A 24,971-nucleotide genomic window follows, 5' to 3' on the forward strand; every position below is an offset into this window, starting at 1 on the left:
ATCTTTTGCAATAAGCTCTGCCACAGCAAATGTATCTTGACCAGCAAGGTACATGCTACACAGTGTTTTATAGCAATTATCCACCCTCTGTAGCACACTGGACAATTTGTCTTTCATAAACCTCACTTTACTTGACTAATAGTTAGTTCTAGTGTACACCAAGTTCATGGTGTAAATCACTGCTCACAGGTTAAATGCAATCTTTTAATTAGCTACAACAGTATCTAGTTACATTAAAGAGAATTTAACTAGATATGGTAGGCTGTTTTCCAAGGGACTCATTTACAGCACCATTGAAAATGTGTGTCAGAAACTTGATATCATGTGATTATTTTCCAGCTTGATTTTGCTTTCAGTGCTCATGACCACTTACACCAGGTTGGAAAGCAATTCAACATGTAGAAGATGACCCGCTTCCATGCAGAGTCACCACAAAGAATTTGCAAAGTATTAAAAAGCAGACACTCAGCAGAAAGAACTGACAGAGGATATTAAAAATCAAACTGTGTCTGCTGCAGCATTAGTTCAAGTTAGATGAAGACTTATTCAGCTGTTAAAATTAGTTTTTAATAAATCTTAAGCTTACTATAAGGCCATATAACAAACCACTCTCACATAAAAGCTTTAAAAGCAACTACTTTCAATGGCATTTGCTATTTCTTTATTGACTCATAGTGAAAAACAATATACACTTTGAAGAGACTAAGGGTTTGGGGTTTTGTGTAGTAAAAGCTTATAAATTATGGCATAGAAGTAAATGTTACCAGTGTAGTCAAAATCTTCTACTACGGAATGACATAACCAGTAAGAGTAATATAATCCAATTCTGAGTTTTCACTTATTCTTTTGAGCATTTTTATCATATAATGCATTCTACAGACCTAATTCCTCTCTCAGAACAATTATTATTTTCCAGGTATCTAGAGTGGAATCTACTCTTAGCCACTTTTATGGTCAGCATTGATCTGTTAAAACCTATTTCCACCTAAATCACTGCTGAAGCCACCCTACTTCTAAATTAGTGCTTTGGACTAACATTAATATACATTACATTGAATTTCTCTATGTTCACCCAATTAAAACATTATGAAAGCATTACTCCTACCCTTGCAGTCCCTACTGGAAAGCCTAGCTCATATAATATTGAAATCTGTGGCAATTCTCTTTATACCAATGGATTTGTTTGGCCCTGTTACTGTAGGCAGTAGATTCCGCACATGCTTGACAGGATAGACATTACCAGTAGTAGCTTAATGCCAGAACTATACTCAGTTCTCTGTTGACACCATGAAGGAAAATTAGGTAATATAAGCAAGCAATTTGAAGGTTACAGTCCAGTGCCATTTAAATACATAGACTAAAACTGCTTAAGTTCTGTGATTGGCAAAGCTGGTCAAAGCCTGGGTTCACCTCTTGCATACAAAAGGAATAAACCTAGTCACCATTAGTTCAGAAGTTGTAGAGAAGCAAAGCCTCTATAAACTGGTCTTAAAAAGGAATATTTAAATTTGATACTTAATCATAAAAAGACATGAGAAAGTTCAACTTCTTTAAAACAACAGCTTTTTTTGTCTTCTTCACTGCAATTTATTAGCATTTTAGAGCTCCATCATACCAGGCACTATACAAACACACAAAGTCATCCATTTCACATACAACAGTAAACCAAAACTGTCACATTACAAGAAGGTTGACAAATCAACTCCACAGCAGGAAAAATACATCAAAGGGCCCTTTCTAACTGTTAAAATCCCCTTACAAGTTTAACAAACATTAATGAAAAGGTCTTTAAATCTTGGTGAAATAAATATATTAGAGATGAAGTTTCTGTATTAGCAACAATAATGTAGTTAGGAAAAGAAATGTCAGTACTGCTGCAGATCCAACTAAAAGCAATTCCTTGTTCCCAACATTTTGTTGCATTTGAGGAAGTTGCTCCAAATTTAATAGCAACAGAACAGAAGAGAACCACTTTTCTGAACAATCATTATACTGTTAAACAGAAATACAAGGGTTTGGGCCATCTAGCAAGCTAACAGGAAAATCTCTCTGGAGAAAGGAATTGCATTCAGTTTTGAGAGCAGATGCTAGATCCATCAAGTTTACAAATGCCTTCAGTTTATTACCTCCACTGCTACACAGTAACCAAGTCAGTTTTAAATATTTTGGTGATGCTTATAATTAAAAAACCATACACAGAAAAGTTTGTCCTTTGCAACAAAAAAAGTGCAAGACAACTGCATAAAAATCTGCTGCGACATTGCTTTGTAGTGTTAGTGACCACTTCAGGGTCACAAAGTATCTTTAGCAATTCATTACTCTGAGTAACTGGAGAACAGGCCAGATATTCCACTATATCCCCCAGCCCTTCCTCCAAATTGTCAGAGCAAAGTTGTTATGCAAGAAATGTACTTGCACTTGACAGATAAAACACTTTCTATTCCCCAGCTTTGAACTACAATCATCACAGATGTCAAGCTGGGAAGAGGAGGAAAAAAAACCAAAAATCAGATCAACAGAAAGATAAATTCCTTCCTTCCTGATGCATGGGTGGTGGCCTGGACTCAGCTGGTCTGACAGCTCAAGGGCCAGTGGAATCTAGTCTGAGAGCTAATGAATGCAGGTTTTGCCAGCATTAACTGAAGAAAAATTAAAGAAATGCCATGTTATTACTTTTGTTTTTCCTCAGAGAAAAACTGAAGTCTAACTGAAACCTACCTAAAACTTACTGATGTTCCCACTCCCCATCCTTTGATTTTTTTTGAGAAAGACATAATTTTATAGGTGTGGCAAATACTCAAAGAGCACTTTACTTGCTACAGTTAAGCCAGTGGTTTGGCAATTACTAGCCCTTCACAATCCATTATTTTGTCATATAATCAGGGTAAGCTAAATAAAAAGTGACCTTTTTGCTACTACTCTGTAGTTCGAGAGAAACCCCATTTATTCATCTCTGTTATTCAGCACAACTATTGTGCTGCAAAAGCTGCAAAGACAGCTAGGCTCATGAAAGTAGTTTTTACTGTAGCCCAAACACTAGTCAGTTTAATTTGTTAGTTCACCTAAAAACTTGTAAGAGTTATGCAGTAATTTGAGAAAGCGGTCACAGAGCACATTCAATACTTGGAAGAAAACTTGTTATCAAGCGTAAAAACAAAAGCTTTTGAAGACTTAGCTGAAGGGCAAATAGACACCTGTATCACCCATTCAGAGGCTGAAACATGAAGCTTCTTTTGTGATTAATCTTGACCAAAGTTACAAAAACCCCTATGATTTTAATAGCAAACAAGCACACCAAAACAAGTTAAACTTCCAGTAACTTCCATGTGGGTGCTTGATGCAGCAGTCTTTTTCTAGTGATAACTCTTTAGATAAATATTCAGTGCATCACACACTTCAGTATTAAAAACCTCCCACAAGCAAGTACACAAATGTTTGTTAGCAGCTCACAAGGTTTCCAGAGTTTAAATCGGAAGACTGAACATGCCAGCTTGCATACAATTAACACATTAATTGTTTCACTCAATTATGTACTGCTATATCCCATTTTGTGCTGAAGAGCTTAACTATTCATTGCCTATGCACAGACAGGTACTATACTCATTTATAAGAAGTCCATTTGTTCTAACCATTAAGTTTGTGGTCACCAAGAACCAAATCCACCCAAAAACTCTTGCAGCTCACAACATATCTGTGTCTCACGTGTACTCACTATCAGCCTAGTTAAAGTTGGCTTCTGCTCCTTCTGGTAAGTATTTGTGCAGGTGAACAAAACAAAGCCTGCATAAGAGAAGGAAGTTTTATTAATGGTTCCCTCATCTAAAACAGTTGCAATATGCAGCCTCTTCCAAACTCAGGAAAAGTTTGGAAGACAGGAGAGGAAGCAGCTCAGCTAAAATAAGTTCTAGATGACAGCTTTTAACAGCTCCCCGGCTTGACAGTAAGAGTCAGACTTCTGAAACTGAACAGCTGATACCCAGCAAATGGCTGAAAGATGAGAATGGGCAAGGAAGTTGATATGGACTTCCCTGGCTCAGCCTTTAACAAGCTTCCCATTCTGATGCACTCAGTTCAAAAAGAAAGGCTAAAAACACTCATTATAGTTTGCCACTATACAATGACTTAACTAAGCTGACCAGCATGCCTCTCTCAGTTCAGGTGTACAGAACTAACCACCATTTACTTATACTGCTACTATGGCACTTCCGTGACTATACCCATTTATGAAATTAATGACCACAGCTGTTTTCTTGCATGCTTTTCAGCATTTAACAAGGGGCAGGCTTGACTAGCTCATGCTAAGATTCAGCTACAAAAATGCCATTCAAATTGAATACCATTGTATTTTACTATTCCCACAAACATAAGTTAAATATTGAGCAATGAGACCAGAACAGCTGCAACATACACAAACATTTTAAGCTGCATACACAAAGATATCTGAGCATGAAGCTTGTAAAGTTCACCAAAGCAGTACTTTCTCAGCTCTGTTATTCATAATTTTATTTATGCACCATATGTACCCAAGGACAAATACTAAGCGCAATACTTGCTGAAATCAAACCTTCCCAGGCCATCACAAAAAATCAGTTTAATGTAAAAACTGCTTGCCTGTACTTTTCCTTTCACAGACTGTAAGCTCTAATTATCATTTGTTAGTAGATACAGATTGAGGGGCCAAAGGCAGGAGGTGCTCTGCTGTTAGAAACAGGGAAGCATTGATTGGAAATGCCAATGTCAGATGGAGTGACCATTAGATGTGGAATTAAGAATCCTGAAAGGAAATAACTAGACAAATCAGAGCCTGAGATTCAGAAGAGACTTTAGCCTCTTTGGGGACCTAACTGGAGAAATCATATGGAATACAGTCCTAGAAAGAGAAATTCTGGAGAGCTGGTTGATTTTCAAGATCACCTACTCCAAGCTGGCTCATCCTTATGAGCAGGAAGACAAGGAAAAGTGGCAGGAGGCCTGCTGGAATGAACAGAGTATTCCTGCCAGGAGGAACAAAGACATTAGCTGAGCATACAAGGATGGGGTCCATCCCAAAGTCCATCTAGAGTTGAACCTATGGAGAGGCATGAAAGACAACAAAAAATGCTTGTGTAAATATTGCAGCAAAATAAAGACCAGGTAAAATGCAGGCCCACCGTGGGATAGGTGTGGGTGTCTGACCATAACACACAAAATTATGTACTCAAAGACTTACTTACCTCTGTCTTTTCTGAGAAAATCTGTCTTGGGGTGAATTTATGATGTGTATCCCTTATTGCTGCTCTATGCCCAGAAATCAATCCTGTGCCTTTCTGTGCCTTTAAACTGAGCCCAAGAAGGGGGAGAGAAAAAGACCAAGCAAACTTCTCAAAACAGTTGTTCAAGGACACAGATACACACTCCTCTGCATTCTGCTGCTGCAGCGAGAAGAGCAGAGGAAGCACCCTTCCTGCTTTTCAGCCAGCTTTCAGCTCCTTTTCTCCAAAGGGAGACGGAAAGTTGAACTTTGTTTTCCTGGGACTTCAGTTTTTCCCTTCTTCTCTTCTGGACTGTTTCAACATCAGAACACACTGGGAGAATTTTCCACCGAGGCCCCAGAGGTGGGACAGCACCCAACTCCAAGGAGGAGGAGAGAGACCACACCTACAGAAGGACTCTTGAAATCTTCCCACGTTTCTCTTCACAGAGAGAGGTTTTCTTATTCAGCATTATTATTCTTTTCCTGTGTGTTTGTTAAATAGTTTTTTTCTCTCTTTCACTTTCCTCCAAGGAAAGCTCTTTTCCCCGAACCTGGTGGGGGAGGGATGGTTGTAACCTGCCTTCTATCAGAGGATATTTTCCTCCAATTTCTCCAAATCAGCACAATCTGCCTTCAACAATCCCAGGTCCCCAGGATCCACTGAGAGCTTGGTACAAGGAAAATTTATATTTGGTGAAAGAAGCTCAAACTACATTTGCTATTCTGTGGGTGTAACCATCGATTGAGAATGCAATACCATATTATTACAACAGGTCTCCTCATAAGTATCCTAGGCCAACACCAACAGAAACAGCTTGTTTCTTTTCTCCATTCTTTACTGGAGAAACCCATCATGAATCACCAGTTTCCTACCCTACCCATGAAATCAGGATACTGGGAAACTGTTCCAACACATGTATTCTCAGTGAGAGGAAGAGTTAGATATCATCAACTAAGAGTCAACAAGCTGACAGGTTCATTAACTCAGGAAAGGCTTTGATATTGAGTTTTTTGCTTCTGTCCCCTTCACTATCCACTGCTGTTCATTATTCATGTTGTAAAGAGCTCTCCTGAAGCATCAGAACAATACTGACTTCTGAATAAGAGCTTTGTTACAAAGTGAGTTGTTCAGTGTATTTTGACACAAATCTTTGGTTCTAGTCTCAGTATATGGGCAAGTACAAGTCACACCTCAGTAGACTTTAATTATTAGGCAAAGTAAGCAAAGGAAAAGTTTGCCCCCTCTATTGATTGTCTAGTCAGTCTTTCATATCCTCACAGAAGCACTAGGGTCTGATTAGCCCGAGACAAACCAGACCTACTTCCAAGTATTATGCATGTAGGATCATGGCCCAATTCCCCCCCACCAAGTTCAGTTTTGAGCTGCTAGGATGCTAGGCTTGTGTTTGGAAGAAATACTTATTGGTGAAATATTTAACTGTAAAAAAGATCCAGCCTTTGTTTCATCATTTTATCTCCCCATGCAGCAAATCACCTTGTATCTACAGAGTACCTTCTGAAATGAAGGTAGCTACAATATTCACTCATCTGGTGTATTTCCATGGCTCAACACTTGTTACTATAGATTCCAATTACAGGACAATATTTAGAGTTAATTCTCTCACCTGTTGTCATAAAAATTAAGGAAGAAATTATACAACTAAACATTACAATTAATGTAGTGAATTAACTTTTAACAATTATACAGTTACATCAAAAACACTTTACTGTTCAAATTCAGTAACAACAATACTCCTATTGCTGTGTTTAAAGATAAATGTCAGGAGGGCTATCACTTCACAGAAATTAAGAACTGTGGCTGTTTCTTAAGGTCTAGTTTGCCAGCCTGACTTGCTTTTCAGTGTGAGTAGTGTCAAGCCAGTAAGGCTCAGTACAGCAATGCAGTCAGAAACAGGAGCTCAGGAGAAACACACGCAAGTCTAAAACAGAGAAGCAGGGATAAAAAGTTCGTCTTCACTACATGCAAAGCCACTACCAAAATTAAGCAGTACTCAAGGCAAGAACTGACTAGAATTGGCCTATTCTCTCCTTTGAAAAATCATTTGGCATCACTTCCAGTAACTAGTATTAAGACCACGTTTGCTAACACATCTTTAAAACCACTGTTTGGATCCACACCCACCTAGTCCTCTCAAAGATTTGTTTCATCAATCCAAATTTCAACTACATTGGGAAGGGGAAAATGCTTGTAAATTACTTCATTTATGTTCTGAAGTTACACATTTCTGAACCATTTTGTTTGGTTAATTTTTCATTAGCCTCTAAAAGGAATTCCACATCTACAGTCCAATATCACTATATGGAGAAAAGCATCTTCTTGTTTCAAAGTACAAAGCAAAACTACATCACTCTCTAAAGTTAGAAGAATCAGGAAGAATAAACTGCTAAAAACACTGGCCCTTAACACAGGTTTAACTCCTCCCACAGGAGGTGGTATAATTGACTTATGCAGCAGAAAGCATATACTAAGTTTTCCAGAGCAGGAGTGGTATTCACCAGATTCTTGGCATATGGAACTTTTTAGTCCAACTGCCACTTAAAGACTATCCATTCCACAATAATAGTCCCAGTTTTTATGCCCAAAAAAGTAAACAGCATATGAGGAGACATTCACCATCTCTATGCACATTCAAAGCAAGAGGGAACAAAATATCCCTTTTAAAGCTGACGAGGAGACTGGTGTATCCAAACACAGTAACAGAACAAGGAGATTATTCCATTCAAACCAGAAACTAATTAATCACTTAAGTAAAGATGATTCCTAACAGATAAAAGCAAGAAAGCAGTTTATGAGGTGTTTTGTTATTACAAAGTTGCTTTCTGCCTGATTAATCACTCTTCTCCCAGCCCCTCCCATACACACACCCTAATGGGGTTTTATCCCCTTTCTCAGAGCATGAGGACAGTTCCCACAATATGGCAAATGATCCGTGAAGAAATTGCTGTACACTGAAGGATACTCTAGTTCAAAGAAAAAAGGAAATTTTTATTATTTGTACACTAATCACAGTTTTCTATTACTCATAGATATGACATAGAAACCTGTAGTGAAAAGACTCATTCTCTCACGAGATCTGCTCTTTTGACCATTTCTTTCAGCTTCAAAATGTAACAATATAATAAAGTGGAGATGGGGAGGCACAGATCTATACATATCCCACAACAAGTTACAAACATCAAGAAAAAATGCAGAAGCCACAACCCCCTTTAGAGTCATCTTTTGGCTGCACAGAAAATTCTGCAAGGGAAAAAAGCTTATCTTTTTCCTTTCTTCTCCATCCTTTTCTGAGATACATAAATATATAAACATATTGCAAGCTAATTTTTCCCCTTAAAAAATAGAAACACTAAGATGCTCACAACAGCTCACTCCTCTCTTTGTACCCTGAGTTACAGGCAAGCCAGCTATGCCGAAAGAAAACTTAAGGATAATAAAGCTGTTTTACCATCCACTCTCCACAACAATCAGACCATTTCTCCTCATTCCAGGTGTTAATCCATGTATTTGACTTTTGCTGCTGGAATCATGACAATGACAAGGATTTCAAGGCAGGCTGCGTTCTTCACAAATTCATTTAAACAGGTGATTTCCAAGTTGGTGGTTTGCAGGTAACAGTAGGCAATTTACAGCCTGTCCAGGGAAGATGGACAGCCCGTTCCAAATGGCCCTGCAACCCCAGGCAACTTCTCACCTGTCAGAGGCCCGTGGATATACAGCCGGAACATGCCAGTGGCTTCAGGTGATTACTGCTTCTTCCTCTGCTAAGAAGAGATAGGACAGCTGCAATAGCTACACTAATTGCAATACTCCCACACTTAACTTTTCTGTTTGGTTTAAACTTCATGTCTCTGCCAAAGTACTGGTATCAAGTTCCATCTGTTTTAAGAGCTATCTGGGTAGTTTTAGTTGTGCCTAGATGGGGTGGGCTTCAGCTGGCAGCAGTTTAAAGAGACTGACCTCACAACTTCAGAAGTCACAAAAACCTTTGACACACATGACTGTCTGACCCAGTACTATAGGGTCTTGCTCCCATCAAGTACAACCTCCAGTTAAGCTGAAACTTACTCTAGACTGCATTTATTAACATTTTTAAATAGTGTTTGGCCCAGATCTACTTAAAAGAAACATCTGATAAACCCTGACTATGAGACAGGATATTTATAACCTAAGAGACCCTTCCTGATGATTAGTTTGACCTAGCCAGGCCTGACACAGCTAGTCAAAGCTACTAACTGAGATACAGAAAGGTGTCCGTAACATTTCATAAGCCTCCAAACCTCAATAGGTAAATAAAGGCATACCACAGCATCCAACAGTAACACCTTCTCAAGAAATGTGGTCATCAGCAATTTAATAGAGAGTAAAGCAATTTTTTCCCATTAAAAAATAATGTAATAGAAACTGGCTGCATATAGACACTTGTGAAACAGATCCACATACAAAAGGACAGCACAGAGGATAGAAAAGCAGAAGTTGCATCATCAAATAGACAAGCACTATTTTTTCAGAGCAGATCTCTGTTATGAAAGATCTCAGCCACTTCATTTGTTACCATTAGGGTTTTAAATCTTCCATTATGAAGATTTCACAGGAGCATCACTTGGCTCAGATGTCCCAAGCTCTATGAAAATGAAAGACACAAAAACAGAGTAGGTCTCAAGTAACTGGTCTCAGGTAAAGCAGGTCAGATCTTTCAGACCACTGACCTTGTTGAACAGCCTGGACTCTGAAAAACCAACACCACTTTGAGCTGCTGAGCCTGCTCCAGTATTTTAAATTATGTCTACCTTCCAAGTCCCTTCTACTACCTTAATTTTCATGCAGAGAATTACTGCCCAATCTGTCAAACTCAGCAGCTTCACCCATGGTATTGTTGGTATTTGGCAGGGCAACAGCAACACTGCTCTGAGGCAGTTCTGTCTGAAACAGCAGAGAAGTGACCAGAGTGGGCTGTGCCTGTACTGACAGAATGCCAGAATCCATAGAAGGCAGTATGGAGCTTACAACATCAGAGCAGAATTTGCTTTGTTTGGCAATAATATAACATTGGTCTGAACATAAATGCTCATAAATTCATACTCACAATTTTTTTCTCCTCCATGAAATAAAACTATTTATATAACATGTGTGATTGCTTTACCATTTCTGCATCATCAGCAGTCATCCTTGATAAAAATCCCTCTTTTTAAAATAGGCTAGAGGTCTGATGAGTTTTTTAAAAAAAATAAAACCAACAAAATCAAACAATTAAGGGAAGAAAAAAAAGCCTGAAACAACTAGAAAATCACTACATGGTTCTTTTCCTCCCTGAGAAGTTTGACTACTTAGAACTCAAAATTTCATTTCACTCTCCTCTGAACTAATAGGATATTTAGCAAGATCAAAATTATTCCATATCTATTAGGTAGCCTTGACTATTACCCAGGAACAGCACCACTTCTGTTGGCTTACAGTATCACATCTTTTAGCTTAAAAAAATACCAAGCGCCAACCTTTCCACAAGAGGCACACATCTACTTCAAATATAAGCCAATACAAACATTAGGATTTTCAGTTAAAAAAAGGACCAATGTAATACATTCATAGTCTTGTGGTATCTGAAGCCTCTCCCTCAAATGCTTGGCTCCAGTCAAAGTTGATTTCTGTGCAAAAAAGCTTCTGATGCTTACTTCTACATTATATTTTTGCACAGGCAACAAGGACTTTATCCCACAGTGAAGAAATTTCACCAAAATACTTCAAAACAATTTCAGAATTATCGTGCAAAAGCTATTCCTCAACAGAATAATCAAGATGCAGTGGAATGAAACTGTTGCATATTGCAAACAGAATACCAAATCTTTCTTTGGTATTTTACCACAGTAGAGACTAACTTGTAAAGATTGTTATTTCATTAACTTCAACAATGACTTGGACTATCTCCTCCCCAGAATTACTTTACAATTAGGTTCTGACAAGGAAGCATCTCTATGGTAGCTCTACTTGAGTGTGCAAACTTTACATTAAAAAACCCATGTAATTTAAGATGGCTTCATGCAAGCCTTAAAATACAGGATAACCATGAAGGACAGAAAATACAGAAAAATAGAGAAAATACAGAAAACACAGGAATGCATGCTGAAGGAAAGTTCTCTTACAGAGGTCTGTAGTCAGGATGTTTAGGAGCAGGACTCCCTTTTGACTCATCTAATAGTACTAAATTAAGACTCATATCTATCAACCTCTGTTCCATCTTGAATAGTGTATTCCATCGAACTCCATCTCAGGAATGCTCAAGTTATCGCACATAGGTCCTTCCTTATAGCCATATAGTCTTTTTCTAGCCCATTTTCTCTCACAGTACATCTTCTACGCCTTCCACAAGAATGGGTCTCAACACTTCAAACACTGCTACCAGCAGTTAAATACAGACACAATAGTTAAATCTATTAAATATTGCATTTTCCAAACTGCAGAATCCTTACCATAGGCTGGGCAACTGAAGAGTAGTGCTGCTATTATCATTATCATTATTTTTATTATTAATAATTAATTTTATTATTATCATTAATTTATCATTTTAAAACTGCCTGCTCCTCAGTACTTTCCTTTATGTACTTTGTGATACTCACACTACACTAAGAACCCTAACCAGACAGCAAGCAACACAACAAACCAGCAGCTACATTACTCTCTTGGTTGTACTGACAACTCCATCTTTGCTGTCACCTGGGAAGCCACCAGAAGGCTCATAATTCAAGAACCTGTCTGCACAAATTCTCCTGCTCCTGTGAAACTGCTGTTTCATAAATCACCTTTACACTTCAGAACGATGCACTGAAAACCCAGCTCCAGACAGGAAACAGAACTTTCTTCCGCATTTTTCCTAATGTAGTCAAAGCTGCATTTTAACAGAAGAAGGGCATCTTCCTGGTAATTACCACTGCAGATTACACCAGTTCTATTTGCTCTTTGTGATAAACACAGAAAAAATAATTCAACAATCTTTCTTTTAATCTAACTAGCAGGCAAGAGAACCAGAGGCTTCCAAAACAGTCCAAAATGAAGGAAGAGCTAGCATTAGCAAGCTGCAGAAAGAAACCAATTCTGTTTCTGCATTTCTCTAATAAATGAGACTTTATCACATCAAGTTTCTTTTGAGAGAAAGGTGGGTGGGGAAAAACAGTCACACAATCCAGTGTTACAGGGTTAGCTCACAGAAGCAAAGCATTATTCCAATGTCTTCCTTTCAAGGAAAAGTATTTCGTATACACAGGCTTCACACCCTTACAGCCAAAACACCTATCAGCAAATTGCTGAAGAACAAGTGCTCTTCATAAAAAGAAGAGTGTCTTCTACAGTCAGCAGGAAGCACAAGTATTCTAGACAGTCTGTAATATTTATAGTCATGGCGACCAAGATATATAGTTACACTGTAGTAAACTGCAAAACCTCTAAGTGGCAAGTTATTCTAGCGGTACCAAGTACTACAGGCCAAAACGTGATAAACACATCACACACATTAGTCATCTTGACAGCTTCTTATGCCCACAAGCCTCATGATTTCAGTGCATTAACACATTGGTTAGCGGTGACACAGTATTTTAACTTGCACAGCTATACATTTTAAGGCAAAGTTTACTGGCAAAGGGTATTTCTTGCCAAGAACTACTTCAGAATTTCACAGGATTCAAAATGAGCAAGCAACACAGGGCGTGCAAAAATGAGTTCAGTATCTGTAAACAAGCTTAACAAAGGTGAATGGTAAGTACCACCAGGTAATTCTCAATGCAATAGAAGACTAGGCAATGTCACAGTGCTTTCTATATCAAAGAAAATATTTCTGCCTTACAACAGTTCGTTATTCTTTTGTTGATTATAAAAGTGCTAACAGGACTAAAACATTTCAAATGTATTAGTCACTTGCACTTCTCAAGCTGCAGTGTCCATACTGCAAGTACTCAGATCTTAAAGAGACATGCTATGCATAACTGCCTTCAAGACGTCGAGAGAGTGAGGCCAAATTTCTATCACCTTTAGCTTCCCACAAGCGAACAGTAACTCATACTCCAAGGCTACGTAACGAGAACAATTTACAACTCCAGACTTTGCCTGGAAACCACAGGTCTGTCCTGCCTCAACTCCTGCATTGATAAGGAACGGCCAGCCTTCACGAATTTAAAAATAAAACCCAAATGCCTGGGAAGTTTGAGCTTTGTTATTGGTTGGGTTTGGGGTTTTTAGGATAGGCTCACGCCAAGTAACTATTTTGCCTTTTATAGTGCATACACTTAAAATAGAGTTTCCTAGGCAGCAGAGAACCACACAGCGTATCAGAGCCATCTGTGAGGAGTTTCGGGGCGGGTAGGAACAGCAGCAACTACCGCGCTTGACTGCACTTTAATGTGATGCCGCTCCTCAGGTGGGCAAAGGCTTCTTCGCCCCAAGACGGTGAGCAACTGGCTGTTGGGACAACTGACTGCTCTGCAGCGCGGCTCTCCCGGCTCCTTCGCCAGCCGGAGCGGGAAGACGAAGGCGGCTTCCAGGCGGGAGCCGCAGAGGTCCAGACAGACTTCCAACTTAACCCTTACCCGGGCCCCGCCACCGCGTCCGGCCCGTCCTCACGGGGCGGAGGCCGGGACACCTGTCCGCGACAGCCCGGGGCGGGCGGGCGCCGCCGGACTCCCAAGTTGGCCGCGGCGGCCAAAGTCGCTCCCGGGAGAAGGCGGGCCAGCCGCCACTACTCACCCGCACTAGGTTGCTGACAGCGGCCTGCACGGCCGACACGGGGGCGGTGAGGTCCGGGATGGCCTTTCCATCCACCTCCCCCTCCTCGTGCATGATGACCAGGTGGGAAATCTGCTGGGCCACCGGCTCCAGGATGCTCTCGATAGTGCGCGTGTGGAAGACGGGCATGGCGGCGGCGGGGCGGGGGGCCGGGGCCCGAACTCAGCACAAACTCCTGGCAAACTCTGTCCCTGCGGGCTGGCGCCCCACGGAGAAAGCCGCGGCCTCCACACAAAGAGGAAAAAGAGAAAGAACAGGAAACCAAACGACCACTCCGACCTCCCCTCGCCCCGGTGCGGAGTACAGCACACGGAGAAGCGGCTGCCGGCTCAGGCTCACGGAGGCAGGACTCGAACTCGCTGCCCTCCTGCCGCCCGCTAGCAGCGCCCACCCCGCACTGGCGGCGCTCCTCAGCCAGGCGGCTTTTCAACCGCCACAACCCGCCCCTCCCGCGGCTCCCGCCCCCGGCCGCCTCGCCCAATGGCTGAGCTGGGACCGCCGCTCCCAGTGGCGCAACGCGGCGTCCATCAACATTCCAGAGCCTCCTTCCCCCTCCACCCCCTGCCTTTCCCGCACCACCCTCCTTCCCAACCAAGCTTGGTTGCGCGGGCGCTGGTTTCCCAGAGTCGAGATGACGTCAGGCATTCTAGTGTCCATATAAGGACACGATTAAGGCCAGGGTGCCGAGATAGTGGGGGGCGAGGGCGGCGAGATTCCTGCGCCACGCCCGCTGCCGGCGCAAGTTCGCTCCGTTGGGCTGAGGCGGAGCGTGGAGGCCCGCCGGGTGTGTGGGGCTGGGCATCGCTGGGATGGGGGTGGCCGAGGGGAGGTGGCGCTCCTGGCCGGGCCAGCTGTCCCCAGGCGCTGCTTGGGGCGCACCCTTTCGTGCGGGGCGTGCGGTTTCCCCGCAGCCCGCCCTGCGCGGCCCGCCCTGGGCGCGGCCCCATAAGCTTCCGCCCACACTGAGGAAAAGTGGCGACAGGCTGTGGGCGCTGCTTTCCGCCCCCGCTCCGCCTCAGGTGGGGAGGGTTGTCCCTGCCGTTCTGCTCCCTGTTCGCCTTAGGTGGGGAGGGCTGTCCCCGCTGTGCCGCGCCCCGCATGCTGCCCCTCAGGGCTGAGGGGACACGGCGGGACAGCGCTGAGGCAGCGGCAGCCGCCCCGTGGGGCTGCCTGGGGCGGCATGTACGGGGAGAGTGAACCTCGGCTTGGGTTTTACCGCTATGACTGGCGGTAACAGCAGGAGCTTGTTTAAATACACTTAGGTGGGCGGCGTGGTGTTGGGAGAAGGAGTACTAACCGTGGTCAGAGAGGAACATAAATCCCCGCTTTCCCGTGGCGCCGGTGTGAGAGCGTGGCTGCCAGTCCCAGCCCAGCTCGTTGTGAGCCCTCACGAGCGCTGCCCGCCCTCCGGCGTACCCCGGGCAGGGTCTCTTGTGGCACTGGCAGCACTCGTGGTAATAAAATAAAACGTGAGTAAGGAGTTACGCTCTGCCCTTCTTCTTTTCTTTGATGACACGAGCACAGGTTCTGATTTGTAAAGTTATTGCTGGCTTTTAGATGTTTTTATCTTTGCGCTGCTATTTTAAGCCATAAATCAATGTCCCTGTCAGACTAGGTTGCACTCTGAAATGTTCCAGAGCAAACAGTGTGTTTTCTGTGCAATGTTTGAACGTAGCCGGGCCTACCAGAAGACACAGGGGCATACAGAAAGATCAATTAAATCAGTAAGGCTGGTGTGGGCTCAAGGATCTCTTTGTAACTTGTACCAGCATTATCATGGTTGAAGTTACAGGGACAGTTACAAGCTGTAGGCCTAGAAAGCGATGAAAAACAGATTTTGTTCAGGGTTAAGAAATCTTAGCGACACCTTTAGCTCAGAAGTTTTTTTTGTTTGGTTTGGTTACTGTTCTCTTTCAGTATGCTGGGAATTGTATTTCTGTGTATTTATTGATTCTCCAGTGGTAGAAGTCATATTACTAATTTCCATGTTGTACATGGTTTGCAAAGCGGTATACCTGTAGGCTTGATAACAGATAATCAAATTATGCTATTGGCATGCAAAACATAATTACAGTATCAGTCTTTCAGCAGTGATGATTGTTTTAAGTTACTTGAAGTGTGCACTGTAAGAGTTGTTTATGTTGTTTGCTATTGGCTGTATAGCAGGTCCCATTTTTAGTATACACATTCCTAGCAGTTCCTCTTTCACATACTATGGATCAGTTATAATGAGAATAGATAAAAATCCTTCTGGACAGCAGTGTGCAGGAGCTGGGAATTACAAAAAGCAATTAGTCCATATCTAATAATCTGCTAAATTCTGTTTTATGGAAGTATACAAACTTAATAAACCCCACATACTTAGTCATTTGTGGGACTTGCACATAAGCTAAGCACTTTGATTAAAAAGAATTGCTTTAGATTTAGGATTGTGTATACTGACTTATGGCTGAAATATGCATGTTCATGCATATGTCTTCATATATAATGGAAAAGTGTTATCTGATCATTCTAGAAGTCTGACCTGGTGGCTCAAATAGGTACAGTTGCTACAGCCAAATTGAAATACAGAACAGATGGAAATTTTTGGTGGCCTCCTGAAACTTTTCCTGCCTACAGAACCAAAATCTACTTGTATTTTGGATGAGTTGGTATTAAGGGTTTGTTTCACTATTTTGCTTATATTGGTGTAATTTTTGCCCATACAAAATTTAAATTTTATTCTCTGTATTATGTAACTGTACTGCATGCCTATCACTGAAATTTCCTCTATGCTGTTGCTGTGGCTGCCTAATTTTTGAAGCCACATCCAGCAAAATTCCGTGCAATTAACAGCAATATATGTAACACTGCTTTTCTGGTTGTTTTTTTTTCTTTTGAAGTACTAAATTTTCAGTGTTTTCTCTTTCCTTTGCAGTATTCACGGCTGTGACATTGATGCCATATGAGTAACAGCTTTGAGGCAGGTACTTTTTTCAAAAAGTTCAGTTTCTTACTGTGATATTGCTTCCCTAGATTCTACATTAATCATTAATTCATTGGGTCCTAGTAGATGGTTAGAAAGTAATAATAGATGGGGTATTTTCTGTTTCTAAAGCCCAGGATGGAAACGTGATATCTTTTGTCCTCTTCCAAGAAAGTATTGCATACCAAACAAAACAAACAAAGGGATGCAAAACCTCCTTTCCTTTCCACACACTCAAAATGTTAGCGTTATTAAGCAGTAGTATATATTATTAGAATGGCAGTGGTGACCAGCATCTCAAATAAGTTAATGTGCTTAGAATGAAAGGATTAGCTTTTAAGGCATTCTTTCCAAGTCTTTTAGTATTTCATAAGGACTCAGGTGAGTCCAGTTAAACCCATTTCTGCAGAGAATTTGATGTCACCAGACTCTTCTGCTGACAGAAATCTCCGTTGTCTTTAGGACCATAATGTCTCTCTGACCCAAACGATCAAATAAATTCTCCTCTTTTCGCAAGTCTTTTAACAGAGCAAAGGAATTCTTTCTTTACTTCCACTGAGGTAAGTGAGATGCTCGAATGGCAGAAGTAACGGGCTTAGGTAGAAAAAGGGAGGACACCGTGTGCTTACAAAAAGCGTAGCTGCAATGCATCCTCTGCCACCGTATCTTTTGGAGAGTTCTGTGTCCCATGCTCAGGGTACATGGCACTGCAGCTGCAAGTGGCAGGAGCAGTGGAACTGAACTATTTGCAGAGCTTCATGAACCTGCAGTTGTCTGCAATTATAAGGTATTTTGTTAGTATTAATACTTCATTGAAGTGAAGTGTGGGTGATTAGCTCGAAGCACTAGCCTCTGTTTTACAGTAGTTACTTTCAGTATTAGGTACCACAGCAGAGAAGAATTATGCTTTCTAGGCAAATACACTTGGTTGTGATTAATCACTTTTCCCTGGAATGATCCGATGTTGTTCCTTTCCTGCACCAACTTCTAGCTTTTCTGAGTAAAAACTAATTAGCTGCCTGAGAAAATGTACAGGAATGCTATCTTCATATATTGCATAAACTGGATTGTATCAATGTCTTGATCCTATGAAAATTTAAGCATATGTTGAAATTTAAGGTTTAGAGTCTCTTTATCAGCTTCTGGAGGATTGGAGGCTGCTATTGATCAGTGGATGTTCTGCATTTCCCTCTTATCAAGCATTAACTTTGGATAATCTAAGGGGTAACAAATGGATGATTGAATTTTAAATAAAAAGGATTTTTTTCATTCTGTGGTAAAACCCACCTTAAACATAAATTTTAAATTTGTCATGAGTTTGTTGTAGAATGGTATTACTATACTGCTCTAGTGTGTAGGTAACGGGCACAGGAGGAATAAATTTCATGGCTAATAAATGACAACCTTGGAGAAAGAAAGAGCAGATTACTAAGGAGTTTGATAGTGTAACTTCACCACGATGGCCTGCCAAAGTGCTTGCCATTATTTAGATAAGTTTTGCCATGAAACCTGGTTAGGTTCTGTTTAGTTCTGCATCTTGGCTGGCTGTGTTCTAGGAACTGCAATGATACCTACTTCAGAATTTTTGTACACTGACTCATCATCAGTCACTATCTGAGCTACATGGGAGCAGCCTATTACAACTGGAAAATTTACATCACAATTGTCATCCAGCTCCTTTGTTGAATAGAATACGAACTTTGTTTCATCACACAACACCACTTGGTTCCCAGCCGCCCTTCTTTAGCTGTGTTCTGTTGTTGTGCAGACATAGTGGGGCTTAGGTCAGTAGAGAAGGTTGCTACCGATTCCCTGTCTCCTGCAAGGGGCTTCTTGCTGGAAGTTCTGCTGGGAAACCAAGAGTATAAATGTGGTTCATTTTTTCTTCTCTGTTACTGTGTCAACTGCTCTGAACCCAAAACACTTTATTAGCTACACTGCATTCTGAAGTGGTTTTTTTGTGGAGTAAGTATCACAACAATTGTAACAACAAAATTTAGGGAATGTTTTTAAGAACATGAAACATGAAGAAAAGAAAGGTAAGCATATTAAATATATTTTTTTGTGTATTTATTCTAGAAATTGCTAACTAGGGATGAGATTCAAAAAAAAAATTTTCCAACTTTTCTTCTAAAAAAATTGCCAGTGAAAATATATTATCATGTAAAGCATGTATGGTAGTGTATGTGCAGTTAAAATTATACAGTCTATTCACAGTAAACGCAAACAAAAAGTTGTTCTGCTCTTGTGCTATCATTACTATGAACCTACAGTAGACTTTGGTTTTTCATAAAGCAACAGGTAGTTTTCAGGAGCTTGACTCGTATACTGGCTCAGAGGTTGTCAATATAATTGACTACCTGGTAAACAATCCAAGTCCTTTATTCACAGTAGGTGACCATTTTAATAGTTTAAACATTCATTTTGCAAATAGTGATTCTGGCTAATATTTATGGTCATTTCTACACATTGACACAGGGAAATAGAGGCAAATAAACCGAAGATCTCAAATGTGTTTTAAGTTAATAATATTAAACTTAATATGGATGTTGTCATTTGGCTTTAAATGACCTTTGCTGCTCTGCGATTCCTTTCCAAGAACATGTTTGTGAGAGCAGTAAGACTCTTGTCATCAAGCAGTTTACAGAGCTGCTGCATCTATCAGCTGAGATGTGGCAACTAGCTTCTTGTATGGTCTTGGTGTATTTCCTTATAAAGGAAAGGCTGTTTCAAATTACTCCTGTTGATCAGTTTAAGCTTCCCCTGTTTTACTTTGCACTCAAATGGTCAGATATCTCAGGTGAGATGCCTACAATAAGTTCTCATATTTTTTGTCTGCCTTGCAAGAACACATCTTGATACTCAGTCCTTGGCTAAGTATTTTTTGCATGCAGTTCTATTCAATTCCATTTCAAGACCTCTGTATCCAAATCAGCTTCCAAGATAATCTAAACAATACTTAATTGGGGTGCGGCTACATGTTCATCAGTGCTTCTGCAGGCTTTTTTCCCAACTTCTAATATTATGTGCTTGTATGTATCAACTCCTTTCCTAGTGGTTCTTCATACTGGGTTTGATTTATTCAAGTATTAAAGCACGTGTGTATTGGGAAATGTAAGTTTGGTCTGAAATTTTAAGTGTTCTGCTGATTTGGAGTCTCAAAAGTTATTTATTTCCCTCCTCCAGGATGAACAGGCTCGGGGGTTCTGCAATTCTGCTTATGTTCAAATTCACCACAGAGTCAAAGCCTTTAGACTGGCCAATGCTTCTTGAAAAGCCACTGGCTGAAATTAAGTAGCACTATAAGGAGTAATAATGAACTCTTTCAATATATGCCTGTATGTGATTGGTTTTTAACTGCATAATTGTAGAGATCTTTAACATTTTCATGGGTTCTTTATGGCTTATATAATTACCTGATTTAGTATGCATGCTAAAGATTTGTAGCCATATATTAGTAGGTATAGGAGTTTACTAACATCAGCAAATACTAAATGGCCAAATTAAAAGAGAAAATGCTAGATGACACTTAATTTCTGTATCTATGTATATACTCCCTCCATATACAGTGGAGATATAAATCCACAGAATAAATATTCTTTTTTGACACACTTTTGAGTTTCTTATCTGTGTTGTATTCAGTAAAACATCTTGACTAAAACTCTTCAGGTGTCTCAGAGGAGCTTCACGTAATTACAATAAAGGCAATTAACCTAGTGCAAAAATACTTCCTTCTTCCTGCCCCCAGATCCTGAACTTGCAGTTATTTTCATATAATTGGACCTTGTACTTGGGGAAAATTCAGTAGGACTCATTGTAAGATTGCTTTGTGAACATTTTTGTTCTCTGTTCCACATAAAATGCAGTGGTGTTACGAAAAGGACTGTGTATTCAACATTGGCACTTAAGGTTTTAAAGATCATTAGGACTGTAGTGAGAGTTTTATCCTGCTGCAAAGGGAAGAATCCAGAATGACATCAATTCATGCTACATTACTGGTCCTGAAAAATTTGTTCACATGGCATGTTATGTCCATAAGTTTTGTTTTAGAATTTCTTCGATATACCAAAAACATGATCTTCTTTCTCTTGTTCTACTCTATAGCTAGATTCCTAGCTATTAGAAATTAAACTGTGAATCTCTTATCCATAGGGAAGATCCCTGTGCTTTGCCCTGCTTTCCTGTAGGTGTCAAATGTTAGTGGCTTTTTGCCCCATTACACAGCTGACATTGCCATGTCAATATTCAGAGATAGGAAATCCTGTCCTAAAGGAGCTTGGCTATAAACTATTAGTTCTGTTAAAATGTTTCAAATTAATTCCTATTTAAGGCATTATATGCAATATGATATGTATTCAGTCCACTTACAAAAAGCAACAGTTGATTCATAAAAATTGTAACATTTTTTGAAATTAGGAGCTGTTTGGGTTCTGCTGTCTTGAAGCTGCTGGAGGATGAGAAGCAAAAGTTTGAGAGCTACTAAGTTTGCTGCAAATGCCCTAAAATGCCAGGGGTGAAAGGAAATTCCTGTTTTGGTTTTGGGTTCTGTGTATAGAAAAATGTCCCTGATGCCAGGCAACAAGATTTTCCATGTGAGTTGTCTACTGTTGCATACTGTGTCAGCATTGCCAACTCAATGGTAAAGTGTGTGCAAACTGGTGCCAAAAGAGGGGCAATAGCTTCAGCAATGTCCCGCTGTGCTTGTGTAACGTTGCTTCCTGAGACAAACTTTCTGCCTTCTTCACAGTTCCCCTTGCAGAGCAGTTAGCCAAGCCTAGACTCACATTTTTCACTCATACTGTATTTGATTTACATCAGCTGAAGGAAATGGTAATGTGCAACAGTGACTCTGGAATTTAAACACAAACCCACAAGGGACCTCCATGCTGAAGGCCAACTTCCAAATATGGGAGAAGAGAAGCAGGCGTAGTAGCCTGGGAAGCCATCCTCAGCACAGCAAGGGACAAAATAGTTGGAAGTATATGAGCTTTTAGGAATTTGTTCAGAAAGGTAATTGCTGTCATGTTTTCATCAGAGTGATGGAATGAAATACAAGCACTGTGACTGCAGAAAGAAGCATGGTTTATGTTAACTGTCTAGGGCCTGAACAACAGAAGTGCGGCTATTCAATTCTATTTTAGGTATGTAGTAGTGCACTTATTCCAGATCCAAGTGTGTATCTAAACTCTGCCAATATCAATCTGTTGGGATCACAGTTTTATCAGGAAAACCCATACGAAGAACATTTGTGAGAAAATTACTGGGGCTCAGTGCCAAGTCTGGTTGAAATTCTGCCAGAACATTTTCTCTCAATAGAAATAAATTCACCAATATTTAGACCCCACATTCTGCAAATTCTGATTCAAAGGCTTGAGAAGAGCTTTTAATATTACATGTATCATAGCCCCAAAAAAGTGAAGGCTCAACAGATTTTACTTGCTGGTAGATTCACTTGTAGTTAGCTGTTGCAGATTTTTAAGGCATCTGATTTCCATGATCCACAGCACTAGCTGTGTGTCAGCCAGGCACATGGAGAAGCAATGACCTACGGGCCAAAGGAGTACAGAGCCAAAGCAGCAAGGGCAGCTGACAGAGTAGGGGAGTACGACGTGGTTCACATTTCTAGTGGGTCACTGTTTACAGAATTCTTTGTAAGTGGTGCCCTTGTTCACTGCATTATAGACTGGGCATAGGACCCTTAGCATGAGGATAAATCTGGCTTTTTGAAACAAACAAGGAAAATTACACCAAAGTCTTACAAATTGAAATGCCATTAGAAAAGCCTTCCTCTTGTGGATGTGGACTTCTTAGGAAGGAAAATAATTTGTAGGCTATTTTTCCTACTGATTTTGAAAGAAATATACATTTTCTAGAATAGCTCAGGCAAGAATGGCTGTGAAAGAGACACGGGTGCTTGTTGTCCTGGGACACTGTCAAGGTGAAGCTGGGAGCAATAGATTCTATTTTACTTTTCAACCTTTTTAAAGGAAATATCCTGTGTTCTGTCAGCAAATGAGAATTGATTGCACTGTGTTTCAAACCTCTTGAACTGACTCTGCTGTCTAAACAACAATTGAATTTGAGTTTCTTTAAGGTCGTATGGTGGTACATGTAAGAGTATATTATTTATGTGTCATTAGGTAAAGCATCAACATTTTTCAAGTTGATGAAAAGTGCAAGTTTTAGTGGAAAGGACTCCTAAATTTCAATTCACAAGTCTCTCAAATGTATGTTAAAGTTGAGTCATAGTGATTCTGCTACTGTGCTATCAGTGAAAGATTTAGTAGAAGGGCTACTAAATGACACCTTTACATTTCAGAGCTGTTCAAAATAGGAAATGTAGCAACTTGGATAAAGTTGTTTCTACCTAACTGAAGAAATTTTGGGCTTTATTCTGTAAGAAGACGTTGCTGTGGCTGCTGTTTGAAAGTTGTATTTTATGCCTCAAAAGGCTTAAACCTTGATGCCTGATTTGGTTCTGCTTTCCAGCTTCCATTCCAAAGAATTAAAAAAAAAAAAAAAAGCTACCTGTAGCTGTAAATTGCAAAATAAGGGGTTCTGAACGTTAAGTGCTTATAACTTCACTAGAGATATATTTTCACTATATCATCATCAAAAAAATTATTGATTCCAAAAACTTATATAGAGAAAAGTTCAAAAGCCATTTGAAGAAATTGACAAATAGATCCATCACGGTCTATTGAACACAGAGACACACTATTTCTAGATCAAGAAGATCTCAAGCTTTGGATTTTTCAGCTGAACATATGTACTTTGGGAATTGTTACTTTATTCTTGTTCCCCTTTTGTATTCTTTCATAAACATTTACTGTTGACCACCATCAGAGTCAGGATACTGTGCTAGAAGACACACATGGCCTGATTGGGCATCTTCATGTTGTTCCTGTGAAATGGTTCTGCTCTAGCACCTATATTCATGAAAGAAGGACCAAAATTTGTGTCAGGGTAATAAGACACTTCAGGGTAATAATGTGCAATATGAAAGTAAGTTATCTGCTGTTCCTGTTACATCCTTTTTTCTGTGACTGAGCTTTTCCTCTCCTAGAATTGACTCATCTCTGTTGCAACAAAGATATATATTGTATAAACACAGTACTGTTCCCTTTTTATAATTAGTGATAATGTGAGGGAAAACAACACGTGCTGTGTCGTCATATCCTGGCATAACCATGGACACAGTGATCTGAGAAGCACAGCCGTGGATCAGGTCATGGAGTGGGCTTGCATCTAGTCATGTGGCAGGGACTGCTTGCTGAACAAGCTTCTAAATGCCATGCCTGCCTTTATCACACAAAACATGAGCTGTAAGAAAAGAATTGTTCATATATTAAATATATGCACATTATACATTAAATATATGTACATAAATATCTATATTAATGCATGTACTCCCATGCACCTGATTTACATGCTAATCACAAAATGGGTAAGGTTGGGAAGGGATCACAGGTGAGGTCATCTGGTCCAACCTCTCTGCTCAAGCAGAGTCTTCATAAGAGCATATTGTACAGGCTTGCATCCAAATAGTTCTTGAATATCTCCAGTGAGGGAAATTCCACAGCCTCTCTGGGCAGTCTGTTCCAGTGCTTCGTCACCTGCACAGTAAAGAAATTCTTCCTTGTGTTCAGGTGGAACTTCCTGTGCATCAGTTTCTGCCTGTTGCTTCTTGTCCTATTGCCCAGCGCCACTGAGAAGAGCCTGGATCCATCCTTTCTTCCCTCTCCCTTCAGATACTTACATGGATGAATTCCCCTCTCAGTGCTCTCTTCTCGAGGCTGATCAGTCCCAGCTACCTCAGCCTTTCCTCTTAAGAGAGATGCTGCAGTCTCTTAATCATCTTTGTCACCTTCTGCTGGACCTGCTCCAGTAGCTCCATGTCTCTTGTGTCTTGAGGAGCCCAGAACAGGACACAGCACTTCAGATGCCCCTCACTAGGGCTGAGCAGAGGGGCAGGATCACCTCCC

At 40.5% G+C, this 24,971-nt stretch overlaps 1 protein-coding gene across 5 annotated transcripts in view; it reads right to left on the bottom strand.

Moving 5' to 3' along the window:
• The window catches only part of VCL (vinculin), a 60,341-nt gene extending 45,933 nt beyond the window's left edge, over window positions 1-14,408 (bottom strand). For all 5 annotated transcript variants that reach the window (XM_082286139.1, XM_082286141.1, XM_082286142.1 and 2 more), the window contains exon 1: window positions 13,983-14,408. In XM_082286139.1, coding sequence (XP_082142265.1) covers window positions 13,983-14,150 — 168 coding nt within the window. In that variant the 5' untranslated portion in view covers window positions 14,151-14,408. The remainder of the gene's footprint in view (window positions 1-13,982) is intronic.
• Between the last annotated feature and the right edge of the window lie 10,563 nt (window positions 14,409-24,971).

The sequence above is a fragment of the Coloeus monedula genome (genome assembly GCF_965178545.1).
Source record: "Coloeus monedula genome assembly, chromosome: 8".
Lineage (NCBI taxonomy): Eukaryota > Metazoa > Chordata > Aves > Passeriformes > Corvidae > Coloeus > Coloeus monedula.